At 42.3% G+C, this 20,051-nt stretch overlaps 1 protein-coding gene across 3 annotated transcripts in view; it reads right to left on the bottom strand.

The window, feature by feature from the left end:
• Positions 1–20,051, bottom strand: part of Atp8a2 (ATPase phospholipid transporting 8A2) — a 515,396-nt gene that overhangs the window by 355,662 nt on the left and 139,683 nt on the right. For all 3 annotated transcript variants that reach the window (XM_051195581.1, XM_051195585.1, XM_051195582.1), the window contains exons 3-8: positions 9,539–9,638; positions 8,891–8,989; positions 8,099–8,144; positions 7,487–7,527; positions 2,705–2,778; positions 818–887 (exon numbers count right to left, since the gene is read on the bottom strand). In XM_051195581.1, coding sequence (XP_051051538.1) covers positions 818–887; positions 2,705–2,778; positions 7,487–7,527; positions 8,099–8,144; positions 8,891–8,989; positions 9,539–9,638 — 430 coding nt within the window. The remainder of the gene's footprint in view (positions 1–817; positions 888–2,704; positions 2,779–7,486; positions 7,528–8,098; positions 8,145–8,890; positions 8,990–9,538; positions 9,639–20,051) is intronic.

The following is a 20,051-nucleotide window of genomic DNA, read 5'->3' as shown; positions in this document are numbered from 1 at the left end:
CAGATCACAATGACTACTGAGTCTGCCTCTAAACTTCTGTTGCCCCAGAGCATCCTTGACTAGAGAAATTACATCTAAACTTTTGTTGCGGTTTTCAGCACATGCTGCAGAAACTCTGTGTTCCTTTTCAGTCACAGAGCCCACTGTTTGGCCTAGACACACCTATCAGCCTGGCCATTGTGACATCTGAAGGTCACACATTGCTTCTTTAAACATCTTTCAGATACTTTGTAGCTTTTCAGTTATGCAGATCCCTGGTGGCCTGGACAGTTTCCTAAGAGTTCTTAAGATGAACACAAAGATTTGAACCTCTTTTTTTTTTTTTTTTTTTTTTTTTTTTTTATATAGTTTATAGGGTTTGGGGGATGTCAACCTGGTAGCGAACCATTGGCTTTCAGGAAAGTAGTATAATAATTTAAGGGTATGAAAGCAGTGTATGTATTGCTTGGCCCTCCTCTAGTAGAATAGTAGCTCCAACTGCAATGCCAGCTGAGGCTCCTGCATCTTCCCACTGTGCGAGCCCAGATAGTTGCTTTCTTACCATTGCCCAGCTTAGCTTGGTGAGAATGCCCCTGTCCTGAGCACTGTGGGCACTGTGTGATATACTGAGCTGATGAAACTCACCTGTTTGCTAGCCTTCTCAGCAAGTTCCCCTCATAATTGAATGCAAAGTCTTCTGTAGCTTCTTCTACTAGGGTTTAACATATTGTTCATGGCTGAACAACTTTTTCTCCCCAAGGTGCATGAGGGATATTTGTATCATATATTTTCAGCCTGACCTCCTGTAACAATGTGAGTCATCAGGAAGTGACTTTACCTGTCGTATTTTAAGGTTCGTCTCCCCATCCAGGTTAGCAGTTTCAACATAGCACATCCCCTGAGGCTCACTATGAGGAAGGGGGAAAGGCCAAGGTTAGTACCGTCCTCTCCACATGAAACCCCTGATGTGGAAACTGTGTTTGCTGGTCACCCTTCAAATACACTGTTATAAACACGCCCTAGTGACACAGCTGATGAGAGAGAAACCCGTACACTCATCTTTTCACCCCCACGTGCTTGGTCTTGACTGGACAATGACAGATCGGATCAGAAGGGAGGAGACCTTGGTACTAGGATGGGAATAAAACATGCCCATGAGGTGGAGTGATTCTTAAAGGCTGAAGAGCCTCCTGCCCCAACCAAAAGTGGTACCCAGGCAGGCCAAGAACAAACACATCTTTTGAAGAAAATTGCCGCCATGGGAGCTAAAAGAAAAGGCCCCAACCTGGCAAGCCTTTGTTTCCTTACATGAATCACACTGTCAAAAGAAAGAAGAGGGTAAAAGTAATCACAGTATACACTATATTCCCATCTCCAGCCTTCTGGTTAAGTTACTCAGAGTTAGTGGTTGAGAAATTACTCTAACCCCTGGCTGAAATTAAACTCCCTCTGACACTAAGGGCCATGAGACTTAGGAAAGATGCTTAAGTTCTTCGTGCCTTGGTTCTTTCATGTAATATGAGAGGTATCAGGAGTCAAAAGCTATTGATAAGACTGCTCACAAAAAACACCCACTCAGATACAAAGCCCCAGAGCCGCTGCTAGCACAGCAAACCATCCATGGTAAGCCAGCTTGCCTGAGGTCATAACCAAGTTTCCTGGCCCACACTGCCAACTGACATATATTCTCATAGTTTCCTCATTACTACTGGATAGGGTCAATGAGTCACACCCCTTGTTAATGGCTCCTTTCCCCTCCATTGCTTTGTTTGGGTCCTATCCTTAGACCTTTTATCCCTTGGTTCCTAACATGGGATAAGTCCTACAAAAGAAACAAGGCTACAGCCCAAGAAAATGCAAACTGCCTGCGGACCTGCATTTCCCAGTGGCATATAAATAAAATTGAGGGGTTATAGTCTTAACAATGCATAATAAAACCTTGAACTCCAGAGCAGGAGGTCTCCGTTACCCTGGATTTGTCTTTCCTTCTGGCCAGGGGCGGTGGTCCCAGCCCTGCACATCCCTGTGTGGCGATAACTCTTTTTAGCACAAAACTACCCAGAGTGAAGCAACTGTTTGGACAAGAGTGAAGAGCAGGGCCACCTGCAGGTTGTGTCTACACTGAGAAAATGCCTCAGATCCTGGGAACACTTGTTCACAGGCAGTGCTGAGGGCTAGAGGACAGACAGACTGCTGGCTGGACCAACAGCCATACTGTCTCTTGGGTGTCACTGAACATTCCCTCCTTTTAATCACTATCTTGACCCGTGAGCAACACCCTAGAGTCGCTGGGAGCTAAAGCAGTCAATACCAGCAAAAGGGTTCTAAAAACCTAAGGGAATGAACAAGAGACAAAACCAACGAAACCAAAGGGCAAAGCTAAGGGTCACAGCAGGAGAAGGCAATTAACAAAGGTCCAGGCTGAGGATCCCTAGCTTCCCCAAAGTGTTTGAGGCTACCAGTACTCCCAACTTTCCACTGTTTGGTATTGTTAAATGTTTGCATAGACTTTAACAACTGAACATCTCAAATCTCAACATCTGAAGTAAAATATGCTCCCCAAACCCAAACTATAGTTCATTAGGGATGCTCAGCTTGTAAAGGTCAGGGCTGTGGGAGGAGAGCTCATGGGATAGAAAAGATAAATCAAGATTTCGGCAGTTCGTTTGGTACTTTACTGTCCTTAACATTCATTCCAAAACCTGTGCCCACTGGCACACCTGACCTGGAGGAGAAGAGGACCATGTCTGCTGGAAGATACTGCCCATTGAGGACCTTCACGATGTCTCCCACTGCCACCTAGAGACCAGGGACAGGGCAGAAGGCATGAAAGAAAAGAAAGTACACACGTGAGAAGGGCGGTTAAATACGTGAAGAAGAGCGTTAGTACATAACTAAGCCACACCCTATGAGAACTAAGGGCAGATGTTTCTACAGTGCCACAGCTGACCTCCATACCCACAAATTCCTCATCTATGAGTGGAACCAACTACAAATGCAAAATATTTTCACAGAAGTGCATTTGCCCCAGAGTGGTGGTGCACACCTGGGTTGTGAGGCCAGCTGAGATGCACAGTGAAACCTTGTCTCAACAAAATAAAACAAACGAGTAAAAGAGAAGCAGTAACATCAACAAGTGAAATCAAAAGCTGCCTGCGAGTGGAGCAGCAGACTCTTTCCCTGCATTGACCCCGCTAAGCTACACACCGTGGCACTGTCCATGGCATTTCCATTGCATTGGGTTTTCTGTAAACTACAGATTTTCACATTCATGGGAGGACATCACACACATGTTCTATGCAAATGCTTCTCTATTTTATATAAAGGACTTGAACATTTCTACTTTGGCATCTGTTGTTATCAACCTGGAACTAGTCTTTATGGACATTGAGAAATGATCACACTGCATTTTTTTTTTAAGTTTTAAATATAGTGTTTGTGTGTCTGTCTGTCTGTCTTTGTGTCTGTGTGTGCATATATATGCACCTAAGTACAGGTGCCTGTGGAGAAGAGAGTGTCAGAGTCCCTGGGGCTGGATGTGGGTTGTTCTCATTTAACCATTGAGCCAACCCTCCGGTCCCAGTATTGCAATTTTACAGTGATGTTTCCTGAAATGGATTGAAAGGAAGAAAGAAATGGAGGGAGGGAAGGAGGGAGGGAGGGAGGGAGGGAGGGAGGGAGGGAGGAAGGGAGGGACAGAAGGACAGAAGGATGGAGGGACGGAGGGATGGAGGGAGGAAGAAGGAAGGAAGAGCAAGTATGAAGGTCCTATTTTCTTCCAATGATCTACCCATTTCAAATATTCAGACATGTTCATGGTAGAGGCGTTACACTTGTGACTCTGAAGCTGGCCTGTGCAACTGGATTTGAGTCACTCCCTAGCGTCCTGAGCAACTATGTAACCATGAGAAAGCTATGGGAAGTGTGTGTTACAAGGATAACAGCACACATCTCATGGAACTGCTGATAGGATCAACTAAGTAAAGTAGCTATGTTCTCTTGCTTTGTAAATGGAGAAACTGAGCCTGAAAAAAAAAAAAACTGACCAAGATCAGGCAGCCAGAGTGTTACAGCCATATTTATTTTTAAAATATATTTTAAATATTTATTATTGCATTCCTTGGTTCATATGTGAAGGCCAGAGGACAACCTCAGGTATGAGTTCTCACCTTTCATCTGTTTTTGAGGCAGGACCTTTCTTGTTATTTACCACTATGCTGCACACTCCAAGCTAGCTGGCCCACACTTCCCAGAGATTCTTCTGTTCCTGCTGCCCATGTGGTCATAGGAGTTCTGGTATCACAGACGCATGCCACCACGTCTCACTTTGACTTGGGTTTTGAGGGTCTGAACTCAGGCTGTTAATATTCCATGGCAAATGCTTTACCCACAGGTCTATTTCTCCATTCAGCCATTATTTAAAAGCAGGCAGCCTGCCTAGAAGGCTAGTGTAGTACACCGATTAGAGGGTAGCATTGCCTTCTCTGTGAGCAGTGTGTTCTGACAAGCTCCTCAATTTGAAAGTGGACAACATCATCAGGTGGGTAGCACATAATGTCTAGTATTTTTTAAGTGTGTGTATGTGTGTGTGTGTGTGTGTGTGTGTGTGTGTGTGTGTGTGTGTGTAACAGAGAGACAGAGTCAGAGTAAGTATCAGACAGACAGACAGACAGACAGACAGAGCATGAGCATATATGTCACCGGGCATGTGTGGAGATAAGAAGACAATCCCCAGGAGTTATCTTCTTGTACCATGTGGCTCCTAGGGATGGAACCTGGGCTAGTAGTAAGCACCTTTACCTACTGAGCCACCTCAGTGGCCTCCACTTATTTTTGAGGCTAAGAAGGGAACACAGCTCCATGGCTTAAGGCATGAAACAGGTGGATAAGGATAGCCTCCCTGGGGGGGGGGGTGACTTAATCAGCTATGTCAGTGTGAAGGTAAATTCACTGATGACTCGGAGAAAAGGTTCAGAGAACAGGAGAGGTGCTGAGGCTTTCTACTCCTACTCATATTACCATGAATGTCAAAAGCTACGCTTGTGGAAACAACTAGATCACACAGACCAGCAGGCACCATGTAACTCTCCTTGGGGGTGGGAGGTGAGACAGTTGGAGAGCATGTACTCAGCATGCAGAAGGCCCAGTTCCATCACTAATGTCACCACCACCACTAAACTCACAAATTTTCTGTTGGGAAATGGGAGGGGCTTGAACAACTATCCTACCCGTACAGAAGAATGCTTATCAAAGTGTGACCAGGGTCAGCATAGACAAGAACAGCAAAAGTTAAAACTCAAACCCCTGGGTCACTTCAAGTTAGCATCAAATCCCAAGTGAGTCTGTAATCTGAAGACAGAAGAAAGGCACATATCAAAGCAGATTCCAGAATAACACAGCAAACACAGGGGATGCCCTTACGCACTGAGGATGCATAGTTAGAAAAAGGCACAATTAATAAAAACTAGAAAGAAACATGAGTCATTTTAAAAAGAAGTGGACTCTTTCCCCCTAATTCAAAATGAGGGGACAAGTGAGCTGGTGTTCTCATCTCTAAAAGGCATTTGCCTTCCAGGAACCAGGTACTAAGGGGCTTCAACTACAATGAGAGGCTGCTGACTCAGAGCTGAAGATGCTTTCCATTTGGGTGTCCTTACACATGATCAACCACTCCACATGTGTGTGCTACTGGCTAAAAGAATCAGTACAGTGAGCAAAACTGTTCTGTGTCCCTTGATTCACTGCAGCTTAGGAACGTCCCTCCTGTCCCTAAACAGCTAAAGACTCTCTTGAGTTGATCCCACTATTGAGATCTTCCTCTCTGAGATTACCAAGGTCAAGCAAAGCCCAGGGGCTGCTGTTACAAATATAACATGTTCACAGGAGTGCAGCTGTGTGTGGCTCTCCAGGATACCCCAGTGTCTCCTATCCTCTGTCTTGAACATCTTTTCATGACTCCTGCCAAGTTCGCCAGGTGCACTGTGCTGCTGTGAGCTGCCCACATCGCCAGCAGTAGCCTCACTGTGAACTTAAAATGGAAACTTCAGACCCTCTGTATTAGAAATTCTGGGAATAGGGAAATGTGTGCCTGACCAGGGCTAGGTACCAAGGATAGCCTGCTTGGTGGAGGACAAGTGCACAAGAAGTCTTCAGCATGAGCTCTATGCTTGGCAGTCTTTGGTCCCTGCTAACAAACCCACTTAAGATGGCTTACCATAATGCACTGAAACTTGAAATCACAATGTACACAGCCAGGCCCATAACAAGGTGGTGATGTCCAGAGCACCTCTGGGAGTAGGAAGGAACTCTGGGTGCCCATAAGGCCACCAGCTCTTAGGCTCAGAAGTCAATAACCACCACTCCAGGTCCACCCCCCCCCACTACTTCAAGTGGTGTCAAGACACTTGGATGCAAGTCATTTTTTATCTGGCCACTGTCTGTGCCTTTCTGAGGATGGAGTAGCCAGAAGACCCCTGGAGAAAGAGAGGAGCTATGAAGATTCTCCACTTCCCAGTGCACAGAAACCAGATATCCCCTGGAAATTCTGCCTTTTGACCAAAAACCGTCACACTGAGCTTCCAAAGCTAAGGAAGCCACAAGGATTACAGTGTTCCACAAAACACTACAAAGGGGAGTTTTCTTGAAGGGGTAGACAGTTTTCCTGGACCGGGTAAAATCAAATGAGAACCACAGCAAGTGCTTTAGGCACACTGGAAGCATTATTTCCTACACAAAGGGCTACAGGAGGCACCTGCTGTAACTTAGATATTTAAGCAAGAAAACAACACTTGAAGTTGCCCTTCTAAAACAGTTTTCTCTTTCAAAACCAAACCAAACCAAATGAACAATAACAACAACAACAAAAACCTATCAGTTTTGAATGCCAGAATGATTAAGGGCATCTCTGAAATCAATACTGTGTGTTCACCAACAAGGCCCAGCTAAGGCAGCCATATAGAAATCTGGCTTTTCAGATACAAAACACCAAGACAGCACAGTTAATGTCAGCCAACAATCAACATCTTTCCTCCATGAACTCAGTTCTCACCCACCAGAGGCAGGGAGGACAATCCCTCTATAAGGATAAAAGCAGCACCTGGTCCCACACCCTGCCTGGGAACCCTGCTCACACTTGGAGGTCTTTCCACCAAACACATCTGAAGTGAGACCCTCAGAAGTTAAAAGACAACAGCTTTAAACATTTGAATTTAGGTGAAGAGAAGACAGGGAACAGGAAATGTTTCTCACATGGGGTTTATAAATTAAGTGCTGTGAGGTTCCAGAACTATCCTTGCAGAATAGGGATAGTCACACCTTGAACATTAGGCTCTTACAGTAGAGGTCAGAAGGGAAAAGCACTTGTCCATTCTCATGGGAAAGCAGATTATACGAGAAAACTCATATAAAAATGGCCTTCCAGCACATTGTATATTGCCATCAACCTCAGCATTGTGTGATGAGTTCCCAAATCAATATTTTCTGGCATTATCTTTAAACCAATCCCTACCTCTTTCCACATGATGGTATGCCACATGCCATTTCTTAACACTGTAAAGGAAGAAAAAATGAACTTGTTAATACTGTTGAGACTCAAAATAAAATGTCAGCTTCCTACAAACCCAAAAGGCTTCTTGTGAAACTTCATTTATTAATCCTAACTAATCATATCTTTGGCAGAATAGTAGATGACCAACCATGCTGATATGGGCCTCTAAGTGCATATCTCTACAACATATGAGTTTATTGTGCATGTAAGCAACCCAAATTTTTATTAGCCCAGGAGTAGAAAAGGCCATGTTACATAATTCTAATAACAGCAGCAAAAAAAAAAAAAAAACCTAAAGTGATATAAAACCAAAATAACAAGGAACGTGTATAACAAACCATGGCTGTGGAGCCATGAAACTTCTAGGGACATAAACTAATTTCTGGAAATCCTGTCATCCAGAGTATACAAATCCCATTGATACAAAGACTAACATTTTATTTTAGCCATCTTCTATTTCTTTAAAGATTTTACAGATAATGTTCCCAATTTAATCTCACTATCAATATCAATGAAGCACAAGACTGGTCCCTAAATTAACAATGGAAAGAGTGACTGAGCACAGCAGCTTACCTATTGTTTTCTTCTTGTTAACTGCGCTGTCTGCCTTATGTCGTTTCTGTTACAGGGAAAAAAAAAAAAAAAACAATGGCTCTTAGATTCAAATGTTCCAAATGAATAATTGAAATGGAAAGTGGTAAAATCAGAGAGTAACGGGGACCAAGCACCCTACAATGCTAAGACTGTAGATTTAAGCTGGGTGGATTGCCATCTGTCAGCACTGGCTAGATCTAGATGTGGCCCCTTGAAGCTTATGTGGTGATAGTTGGGTTCTAATAATTTACAAGCCCTTCAAAATTTCAGGGGGGAATCGTGTGTGTGTGTGTGTGTGTGTGTGTGTGTGTGTGTGTGTGTGTGTGTATACGCGCACACACATACAAAGCAAAGAGATAATGGCAATGTGGTAGATACCAATGAGGAGTGAGGGAAGCATGAGGAGGAAGATTCTTGGAGAATTACTCCAGGCATAAGAGGCACAATGTTCCTTGCAGAGGGTGCTAATTAAAGGCTTCACGTGATACCTGAATTCAGCAGCTCTAAAGTAGGATACAAGGACTAATACCAATGAACACCAACCAAGTTCTAACAAAATGATCCAGAACATAGAAGTGCCTCAGAATCACTGCACAGGCATTTAGGACTCTTGAAGGATACCTTCCTCCCCAGCAAACACCACCACTCCCCTAGCAGCTGGCCTAGCAGCTGGTTGAGCTGTAGCCATTTCCTGTTATAATCATATCATCCAGTCACATACACCTCAAATGTCATAATATGATGTTTTAGTATGCAGAGCCAAAAACTTACAAAATCTTCAACAATCTCTTTGATGCCTGCAATTGTTAAAATGATGATCAATGGCACCAGGGTAGTGTATCGTCCTGTTGGCGATACGTCCGGAATTTGCTGTAAGAGAACACAAGACACAGGAGAGAACATGGCACATGGATGTCTCCATAAAGAAGGAAAACATAGCACCCAACCCTCACTCTTACTGGTCCATTTCTGTTACACAACAAAAGGCCTATTAATTCAAAAACTACCTACATAGTTTACATTTGAAGTTAATCTAACATGGCCATGCATTTGGAAAATGGTTTAAAAGTATGACCTTCATGGCCAAAATAATGCATGGTATATATGTTTGAAATACCACAATGGAATACAGTGCCTAATATAATGACTATGTATTAATAAAAAAAAAAGAAAAAGTGAGCATGACAAAGTGTGCCCCATGAGGACCAGTTCCCCCTCCTCTTTTAGTAACTACTTTTGTCAAGGGATTCCCTCCCAAGTCTGTTCTTTACAAAGATCATGTCTGTTCACTCTAGTGATAATTTGATAAGGAAACTATGTGCAAATATTTGAACACTTTTCCAATAAAGATGCTTGCTAGTAAAATCTCATTTGTACATAATTGAGTTTACAAATTTTAAGTACTTAAAAAAACATTACCTGTAATAAGGCAATGAAAAGGAAGAAGGCATTAGCAGCTCTCCTAATCTGCTCATACAAGAATCGAGGTAGAAATGTCAACACGCTGTACTTGGCCGTACTGAAAGAATAAAGAAAAATACAACTATTAGCAAAAGAGGTAACCCTTAGATAACAACAAAGTGCCCCCAACAGTATGTCCTGTGTAGGAGGGCAAAGTCGATCAGAGAAGCTTCCAATATGATCTCAGTTCAAACTTTGATATGCACATTCAACCTTCCCAGGTAGTGATCAGGCCATTTACCCCCATCCGGGAGCCACATGCTAAGAATAACATGTGCAACACTCATGTACAGCAGTCCAATGAATGCCTGTGCACATAATACGCTGTGTATCTCACCCACAACTGGGTAGTTCCCATCCCCTGCCCTCACCAAGCACCCTTCACTTGGCAACTTTTGCTCAGACTTTGGCTTTACCTGGCTATCCTCTCCCATCACCCTGCAGCCTTTTAATGAGTGATCTGTTTCCCATCTCATCCCAGTGACTTGATTGGCTTCTATTAAATTTGGTCAAATTCTAAAGGGCTCTATCTTTAAACCCACAGTGGTTATTCTCATATCATGTTGTCTCTGCTTTGATTCATACATCAGTCTTCTGCATTCATAGATTTAAAAAAATACTTGAAAGAAAGGAAACTGTATCTGTAATGAACACATGCAGGTTTTTTGCTTATAATCCCCTATAGAAAGCATCTTGCAAGATGGTCTGATTATAAATTGGAACCTAAGATTCCATCTGTGTGGTAAGTGCTCATGTACACACAAATATACACAGACACACACACACACACACACACACACACACACCTTGGCTTATAACTCTTTCTAGGTTGAACCTTCTCCCACATCAGCAAGATGCTGAGTATGTTTCAGGGATCCATACCATGAAGGTAGAGAGAGCTGGGAAGGACAGGAAGCCTGATTATACCAATAAAAACAAAGGAAATATGTACCAAATGGAAGTAAAATATATGAGCCAAAGGTTTTATCCTGAGGCAGACTAAGCAGGGCCAGCTATCCATTCCTCTGGAAGAGGGTCACTGTAAGGCATTAAATATGATTATTTATAAAATCATATATATTAACACCCAACACACACTTGTCCCTCAGATGCACAGGGAAGATATTCTAGGTCCCTCTGCAGACAGCATATCCAGCTACCACGTGAGGCCAGTACTAGTGGTCCAGGGACCATGGCTGGAGCACTGGGACTTTAGAGATGCTCATGAGGAAGCAAGGTAGCTCACACTTCCCACCTGAGTTTTGTCCAGCTGTGGAATCCACATTGAAAGATTTTACAGTGTGAGGTGGAACAGAGTGGCGGGTGATTTAGCAGCCATGTAGCAGGAGAAAGACCATCTTTCTCCTTAAGATTCCCACTCATACATGTGCCAGCACCTTGCCCATGTACCACTGTTCACAGGAAAATGGGGAGGGTCGGCTGGATGCTTGTGAGGGTGATTATTTGGCAAGCAGTAGGACCTGAGAACTGGGGTGAAATGATCCCAAGAAAAGAGTTTACTGCTGGTCACCCAGTCTCTTCCTACATAATGTGTGGCTGAGATCCAAGGCGTGGACCTGAGCTCCGGGAGCTGCTTGTGAAGGTGTACACATTGGGCGCTGGTCATTTTCTCCCAAGTACAAAAGTTTTCAGTAATTTTCAGGAGAGAACAAGGTTGGGGGAGGAATGTTCTATGGGACTGAACAAGTATGGAAGGCAATCTATCAGAAATTCGAGCCCAGCAAAACCATAGGTCTGTAGCTTATTCACTATCCCAAAGCACTAAGCTACCTGGGAGTCAGAGCTTCAGAACACAAGAAAAAGTTGCTGGCTACGCTGGTTCCCCTGCACAAGAAAGGGTGGAACTGATAGTTCTAAATTTCACCATCAGCTCAAAGAGTGAGTTCTCCCAGAAGAAACCTCCAGAAACTTGCCTGCTGGACTGGCTTAGCACACATCTTCCAATTGTGAACAGTAAATCCCCGAGAACCTGGAAGGCAGACACACCACCTCTTCTCTTGCATATATGCAAAACACATCTATCTGTTCAACAATAAAGGTGCCATTTAATAGCCACCGAAAGAGCAGAAGGTCAAGTTAATGTGCAGACTGGTGTTTGAGACCCATGTTCTGGGAATCCCACATACCCCCAGCTCCCTGGAAGACACCATCCCTTCTCTTCTTGAGGACACTCATTTCTCAGACTGGAGGTGAAACCCAGTAGCAAGCACTCTCCTAACATGCTCAAGGCCCTAGACTTGATCCCTAGGACCTTGCTGCTACCCCAAAGCCTGTCAAGCATGAAGATGCACACCCATAACCCTAGCACTAAGGAGGCCAAGTTAAGCCACACAGCAAATCACTGTGTCAAAAACACTGAAGGCAAAGGGAGAGACAAAATGGAAAAAAGAAAGGGAGGGAAGCAGGTGGGGGGGTCACTAAGGAGTTCTAGACTACCAGGATTTAAAGGAAGAGGAGGAGAAGAATATTAAATGTCCTAAGAACTTATGTATGTCTTTCCATAACAATGTATTTATTTTTAATTCATTTATCATTTATTCATTTTATGGTGATTTAGATTATTGTCAAATTCTATTAAAGTGCTTAGTTCTAACTGAAATGCCCCTGATAATATCCCATACACGTACAGGATTGTGCATAAGGCCAAAGTTTGCAGTCTGAATTCTCATAGACAAGAGTTGCCCCCAGCCTTAAAGAGAGAAGCTTCCCTGACAATGAATAATGATGAACAAAGTTTTGATTCTGTCCTAGATGCTGAGAATAAGTGGTAGCCATGAGCTCACCCCAAAAGAAGACATTTTACCATCCCCTCTAAGGCTCAGGGGACACTGCAGCAGAGAAAACAGCAAGTGTGTGAGAACTGGGAGATAAGAATGGAGAGCTCTGGAAGCCTGTTTTTCAACCTGCGGGTTGCAACCCCTTTGGGGTTGCAGATCAGATACTTGCATTATGATACATAACTTTTAGCAAAATTACAGTTATGAGGTAGCAACAAAATAATTTTATGGTGAGGGACACCACAACATGAGGTGGCAGCATTAGGAAGGTTGAGAACCACTTCTCTAGACTCATACTACCATGGCAATCATTAGCTCACAACCACTATGCTCTCTTGCACTTGGTTACATAAAACTAGCCCTGACAAAGATGAGTCACAGAAGCAGGAGGTGCTCACAGGGCCCTAACATGTACTGCTGAAGTGTTGGCTGTTGATAGATTCTGGGAGAGAATCACTGCCTTTAGTTGTGTCCAAATTGCCCTGGCTAAACTCAGCAGGTCATAAACAAAACAAGTAGACATAAACACAGAAAGTCATTTGTGGAGAGGGGTGGAGAGAGCTGCTGGAAATGACCATGAAATGAGCTGAAAGCCAGCAAGTGATTTATTGTGCATGCAATAGGGCAGGGGACAGCAGTTCCAAAACCGAGCCCCATATTCAGTTAAAGAGCTTTTTTTACACCCTCTTCTGTCCCCGTAGCAAGCTACAGTGACATATACCTTGACTGCATAATTAAGTTTGCCTAAAAGAATTTACCTAAGTACCCTATATAATCAGAAAATTTCCTCCAAGTAGCAAAATTTACCATTTACAGGGCAGAGTGGGAGGGAAGAGCAATTTAGTTACACAGAAGTCATAGTGAGACACTGCAAGGGTGCTAGACTGTTGCAAAGGTTTATAATTACAGTATAACAAATGTTTCCTAAAGACACAAAGCTATAAACAAGGACATATTTGCAAAGAGAAAAAAAATCAATTAGACATTGGATTTCTTGCTAGCGACAGAGAAACACTTCAGAATTTTATACCCAGCCAAACTGCAATGTATTTGCACATTCACATTTTTTAGGAAGCTCCTTACTGTACCAGGGGCATCAACAGAACTGAATAGCAATTATTGTCTTACTAGATACTAGATCATTGCACACTACCTATGCATTGAAGAACTTCAATGAACAGCATAAATGTATAAGCATTACATGTAATCACTTTTTTAAAAGAAAGGAAACATATATTGCAACCAAAACATGGGTATATAATTCAGGAAGGTTCTGGGGTGACCACTTTACAACATAGCTACAGAGTGACCAAACTGTTTAGTGAGGAGCTCCTTAGTGTAGACATAGAGACTATTTGACAGGATTATTTCCAAAATACAGAGAAGAGCTGGTGTGAAGCTTAGCACTAGGGGCTCCCCTAGCATGCCAAGGACCAGGCTCAATGTCTAGCACTGCAAAAACAAATCAAAATACAAATATAGAGTGGTTGGATAGTACAAATATATAGAGATATTAATATGCAAAATGGTTTAAGCTGAAATGTGAGGGGGGGAAACAAGTTATACTAAAAAAGACATAATCATGGTTGACCCACCACTTTGCTATTTAGCCCCAAGTTCGGTAACTCATATCTTCATTTGTTAAAGAATTTCATGAAGATAATCTCTATGCTTAATTTTAAATTACAGTGAAGGCCTGTGCAGCTCAGAGGCAGAATACTTTCCTAGCATATGTAAGGCTTTGAGGCCCATCCCCAGCGCAATGATCATAACATACATACATTCTAATATATGCCCATATATGCAGGAAAACTAAATTTCTAATTCTAATTTTGAAATGTGGTAGAATGCAACAGAAAAAAAATCAAGACAGAGTTCAATGAGGTTGTTTCCAGTAGAGTATTCCAGAATTAAGAGATGGGGCCAGATATTATTTGTTGATTTTCATAACTATTTGAACTTTTAACCACCTATATGTGTTGTTTTCATACTAATTTTATACATCTGTGAAAAATTAAGGAGTATCCAGATAGAACTAGGAAGGAACAGTTGTTCTTTGGGGGTAATTTAGAATGACCACACATCAGGAATATTTATTAGAAGATGATGTTGGCATAAAGACCCAACTTGTTCTTCTATTATCCCTATCACAGAGTGGTCTGGCAACCCCTACTATCTGACACTGCACCCAACAACCACTCCCTCTGTCCAGCAGCTATGGAGGAGCCCCATGCTCATGGATGGAAGGAGGAGAATTCTGTCCTGTCCCACAAGGGCCTGACAAGCATTAGTGCTCTGATACACATGTGGATAAACTCTCTTGTCATCATGCTTGGAGATGAGCTGGATGAATTTTGGCACCAGGCTCCCTTTCCTGATACCTCCTCCCACCCCACCCTCCCCACAGCAAATGCAGAGCACAGCCCTTCTCCTGTATGTGGAAGTCACTTTATTCTGAGGAGCTTTAGATCTTGCTAAGTTTTCTGGCTTCTTTCATCCTCTGCCAAATTTTTCTTTGTCTTCTCTTCAAACCACATCCTCCTTTTCTAGGCCAACAGCCCAAGGGGTCATCTACTCCAGCAAGCCTTTCCCCATTCAGGTTAATGCAAAGTTTATCAACTCACCCATTTCAACATAGTGCAAATGAGACATTGAGAGACAGCCAGGCAGACAAGATGGTCTGCCAAAGTAGTTTCTTTTTTCTACAGCAACCTCTAAGATGGTCACATCAAACAGCTTGTTTAGTCCCTCTCTGTACCTTACAGGCTAAGTGAATTATGCAGGCAGACCAACAGACAGTGCCCTCTGCTGGCCCTCACCACAGTGGCACTTTGTTCAATACAACACTGCAGTGTGTCTCAGCAATTCCACAAATCCTACAAGGCATGACACTCACAGCACTACTTCAGTGTTCCTTGACCTATGGGTCATGACTCCTTTAGGATCAAATGACCCTTCGATAGGGGTCACATATCAGATATCCTGCGTATCGGATATTTATATTACAATTCACAACAGTAGCAATATTGCAGCTGTGAAGTAGCAACAAAACGATTTTGTACACTGCAAAGATTTGGCACTCATATTGGTTTAATAAAATGCTGGTTGGCCAGTAGCCAGGCAGGACGTATAGGTGGGACTACCAAAGGGAACGCTGGGAAGGTGAAAGACAGAGTAAGGAGTCACCAGCCAGACACAGAAGGAGCAGATGAACGTGTCACGCTGACGTAGGTACCATCACGTGGCAGAGGGTAAATAAGGAATATGGGTTAGCTTAAAATGTAAGAGCTAGTTAGTAATAGGCGTGAGTTGTTGGCTGAGTGTTTATAATTAATATAAGCCTCTGTGTGGTAATTTGGAAAGCAGCTACCAGGACAGAAACTTCCATTTTCAGTTGGGGGTCAGTCACTTCAATGTGAAAAACTGTATTAAAGAGTTGCAGCATTAGGAAAGTTGAGAAATACTACACTACTTGAATGTCTCCATATACTTTGTTCTTATGCGTCCACTGGTAGATACTTAGTGTCAAAACAACATACTAGCCATTCCTACAAAATTCTATTTATCTTTCCATTTAACTTACTATAATGTACAAATCTAGACCTATATTCATTATACATCACAATAAATACCTGTATATACTAATGTGTTTGGGTGAGCATAATTCGGTAAAACAGACAACTAGAAGCAGAATTAGCATCACTGAGGGGAATATGGCTCCTTTAAAGGTAGTAATTCACATTTCCTACATTCTAATATGTCTCTGTTCCCAGGGGATCATAGATATCTGATTATAATATGCAGCAGAGAACTTCCCAAATATATACTTTATACTTTACACAAGAAGAATTCAATTGCCATTTTGTGCCTCTGTCTTGTGATGATGGGGACTCAGGACCTGAACGTGCCAGGTAAAAGGTCTTCTCCCTAAGCAACAACCTCAGCCATGTCATTTCTAACAGTAGTAAATGGGAGCATTCTTATAGGATACCCTTCAAGCAATAGACAGCAATACTTTGTGTTTTTTTAGTGATGTGTCTCATGTCAATAATGTATCACTGTTACTTAACTGTTTCTTGATCATTATTAAAGTCAAACATGTCTTCATAAAATAAGGGGCATATGGCTTTTCTCCAGCATCATTTCCTCATACATTTTACTCATTTCACCATCTGCCTGTCTGTCTGTCTGCCTGTCTGTTTGCATGCATGCACCTCTGTATGAAGGTCAGAGCAAGACTTCAGATGTCAGCCATGAGGAGACAGACAGACCCCAGACATTCTCCAAGGTCCTGATGAATAGACAAAGTGAACTTCAGTTCTGTGTCATTATCCAGGACTTGCCCGTGCTGTCTGGGGCTGGAGCCAGTGCTTCAAGAGTCAAGGTTGTGGTTTCTGTGGAACCAACTCTTCCCTTGGGCTGTGGTCATCAGTCCTAAGGTGGCTGTATCTGAGATATCCCATATCCTCTTCCTCAGCATTGTCTGATTTAACTGTCTGCTGACCTTGGCTATCTCCCCCCCAAAAAAAAACAGTATATATGATGCTATACTTAATAAACTTGCTTGGCATGAGTCCTCAGCTTATCCAACACCTCCCTTATCCAAGGGTGAAGCTATTGTTTTTGTCTCCTTTGTTCCTCAGTCCCTGGCCCTCCCACTTGCTGTTTGGGACCCTTATTCCTGCATGCTCAGGTTTGTCAACTCTACCATTTGCCACCTTATTCCCCTGAGACACACCAAGCAATCTCCTCCCTCCCTCATTTCCCATCCCCCACACTGCTCTCAAAAGCCAGGACACTCATAATCTTCTGATCTCTTGTCTTCACAACACTGGGGTATAGTGTGGGGGGGGGGGCAAGCCCATCTTTTTAATGTGTCCTGGAGATCCAAACTCAGGTATCTTACAAGCAAGCAGTCTTGCCTACTGAGCCTTTTCCCAGTCTTTGGTTTTTGATGTTGCTATTTTTCTATTTTGAGATAATCACACTGTGTAGCCCAGGTTAGATCTGAACTTCAGGTCCTCCTGACTACACTTTCTAAATGGTAAGATTATAGAAGGGTACCCATATGCCAGAATTCAGTTCTTATTTACTTGTTTTGTTTCTTTTATTTTTTTTTAATCCTTTAAGGATTAATTAGTAAGGATTCTTGCCAGGTAGTTGTGGACTCTAGAGTTTAATAATTAGATATGTGTGTTTCATTTGAAATACCACAGAAGTCAGGAAATTAATAAAGGGCTATAGGGGCAGGGTTTCAAAGGAGGGAAGGAATAACACAGTAGAAAGGGGCAAATGGTAACAATGGAATGGGAAATGTTAAATGGGGTGGAAGAATGGAAGAACTACCAAAGCAGCTTCCTAAACTACAAACATATGCATGTATACAAGTTTAGATGACATTACCCTATTATAGGGGACAAAATATCATCTAGATACCAGAGGACAATAAATAAAACCTCCAACACCAGGAAATAGTTACCTCTTTTTGAGCTGTTGATCAATGGGGTCCATATGCCCACACACAGACAAGCTATTGCCAGTGCTCTTGGTTATTCTCTGGAACTTGACAGTAAGACCCTATTACTGAAGACACCATACACTTGAGTCAAAGAACACTGATGGAGAAAACTGGTATTGCGCTTCATCCCTGCTAGCTAGTTTTCCTAGTAAAGAAAGGTAATCATCAGTCTTATCTAGGTGCAACCTGACAGGATATGCCCACTGATGCAATAGGGGTGCTACTGTCATGGAAGTAACCAACCACTTTATGATTGAATTTAACTCCTTTAGGAGGATGCTGAGAGCCTTTATCATTTAGAAGTAGTGATTGATATTCTAGGTGTCAGCCACCAGAAATAACTCCCAAAAGAGGAAAACTTGCCTTTTAAGGTCTACAAGAAATATAATGACTCCAGAAAAATCTATTGCTTCTGACTTTAATTTTAATTGCATTCTTTCCCTAGCCTAGTCTCATAAATACATTCCTGATCTACTGGGCACATTTATCTGTGGGAAGTCAGGAGGATGACTTTTCATTTGGCTGTGTATTCTTAATATATAGAATATGTAATGGGTGCCTTGTATTCTTGAAAAGGTCTCAGAGAAAGGAAATTCTTCTCACTCGGGGGTCAGCGGGAACAAAGCCACTGCTTGGTCTAGAAACTGGAAGTGCCAGGCCCAGAATTTTACACTACATAGCCCCTTCCTCTATTGACCCTTTTCAGATATTCCCAGGAATTTCACAGCTAGCCCCCTCTGAGACATTAGCAAGATAACAGACACCTGCTTTATCAGTCTTCTTGGCCCTGAAAATTGCATGTCTGCTATCCTTGATATTGCCAGAGAATTGGTAATTGTGTCTGTGTGGGTATATAAACTGGAAGCCTTGTGGGATTGGAGCAACATTTTTGAAGAATAGAGAGATGAGAAGAATGTGTGTATGAGATGATTCATTCACCCTCAGATCCCTTTAGCTCTGTGCTTGCTGTTTAGCATCCTGGCTGAATACTGAGGGGACACTAAGGCTGGTACTTGGAGGCCCCCAATAAGAGGACCCATACCTGGCAGAATTATGGGGCCTAGAACCTGTGGCCAGGTGGGTTATAGGCCCTAGGGGACAATTTACTACTATTACTCTAGTAAAGGGTCATTGGATTAAACTGATACCCATAAGTTAGTAAACCTCCCAACCCTTATCAGAGATCTTCTTACTCAACAGATAGAAATTAAATAGAGACTCACAAATTGTCAAGGTGCAGAAAATAAGAGACTATTTAGTGTTCATAGCTAAATGGGACATCTATAACACACTCCCTTCTATCCAAAGCTCAAGAGTCATTGCAGTAGAGGAGGCAGAAGGATTGTAAAAGAGAGGTAGTGGATGACTGCAAGGAAACAGTGTTTTCCAAACACAGCAAGGTAGCTGAACCACGAATACACAGAAGTTATGATAGCATACACAAGACTTTTGAAAGATTAAGCCAGTAAAAAAAAAATCCCAGCATGGAAGGGGAATATGATCATGAAGCCCTACCCTTAGCTAATGAGCTACTGACAATTGATAGGTACCAATAAAGGGAAAGTTGGTTCTCTATTAAGTGTGCGATCCCTGGTAGATCTACCCACTCATCCAAGTGACATGGAAATCACTAACTGGACTGGATGAGTTTTTATTTTTTTGATGACACTAATTCAGGTGGGTCTGGGAGGTGATGAGGAGGTATACAGATGATCAAAATACAATGTGTGAAATCCTCAAAGAACTAATATGCTTTAAAAAAATTTTCAGTAGTCTGTTTATAGTTATATTTATGTCAGTTTTTAATCACAAATCATAATTTAGGGTTGGATAATCTCTGAAGATTACCTTAAAGTCAAACACCACATAAAGCAAATTCTCAAAAGATCTGGCTTCTAAAACTGCTAAATCAACATTTTTGAAATGTGCACCTGGAGTTTTCCTATAACTTTGTACATAAAGATTAACGAATCTAATTATTACTAAAGCAAAACTCATTAACCTAAGACAAATCCATAGTATCTGCCCAATAGATTGTTCAATTTCTCAACAGTTTGTATTTTTCAGTAAAACAAATAATATGCCTCAAATATGAAAATCTTTGTTTACTGAAAGTTAATGATGATAATATCTCAAATTTTTTCTGCAAAGCAAA

The sequence above is a fragment of the Phodopus roborovskii genome, unplaced genomic scaffold (genome assembly GCF_943737965.1).
Source record: "Phodopus roborovskii unplaced genomic scaffold, PHOROB, whole genome shotgun sequence".
In the NCBI taxonomy this organism is placed as follows: Eukaryota; Metazoa; Chordata; class Mammalia; order Rodentia; family Cricetidae; genus Phodopus; species Phodopus roborovskii.
This window is presented reverse-complemented; position numbering and strand designations above follow the sequence as displayed.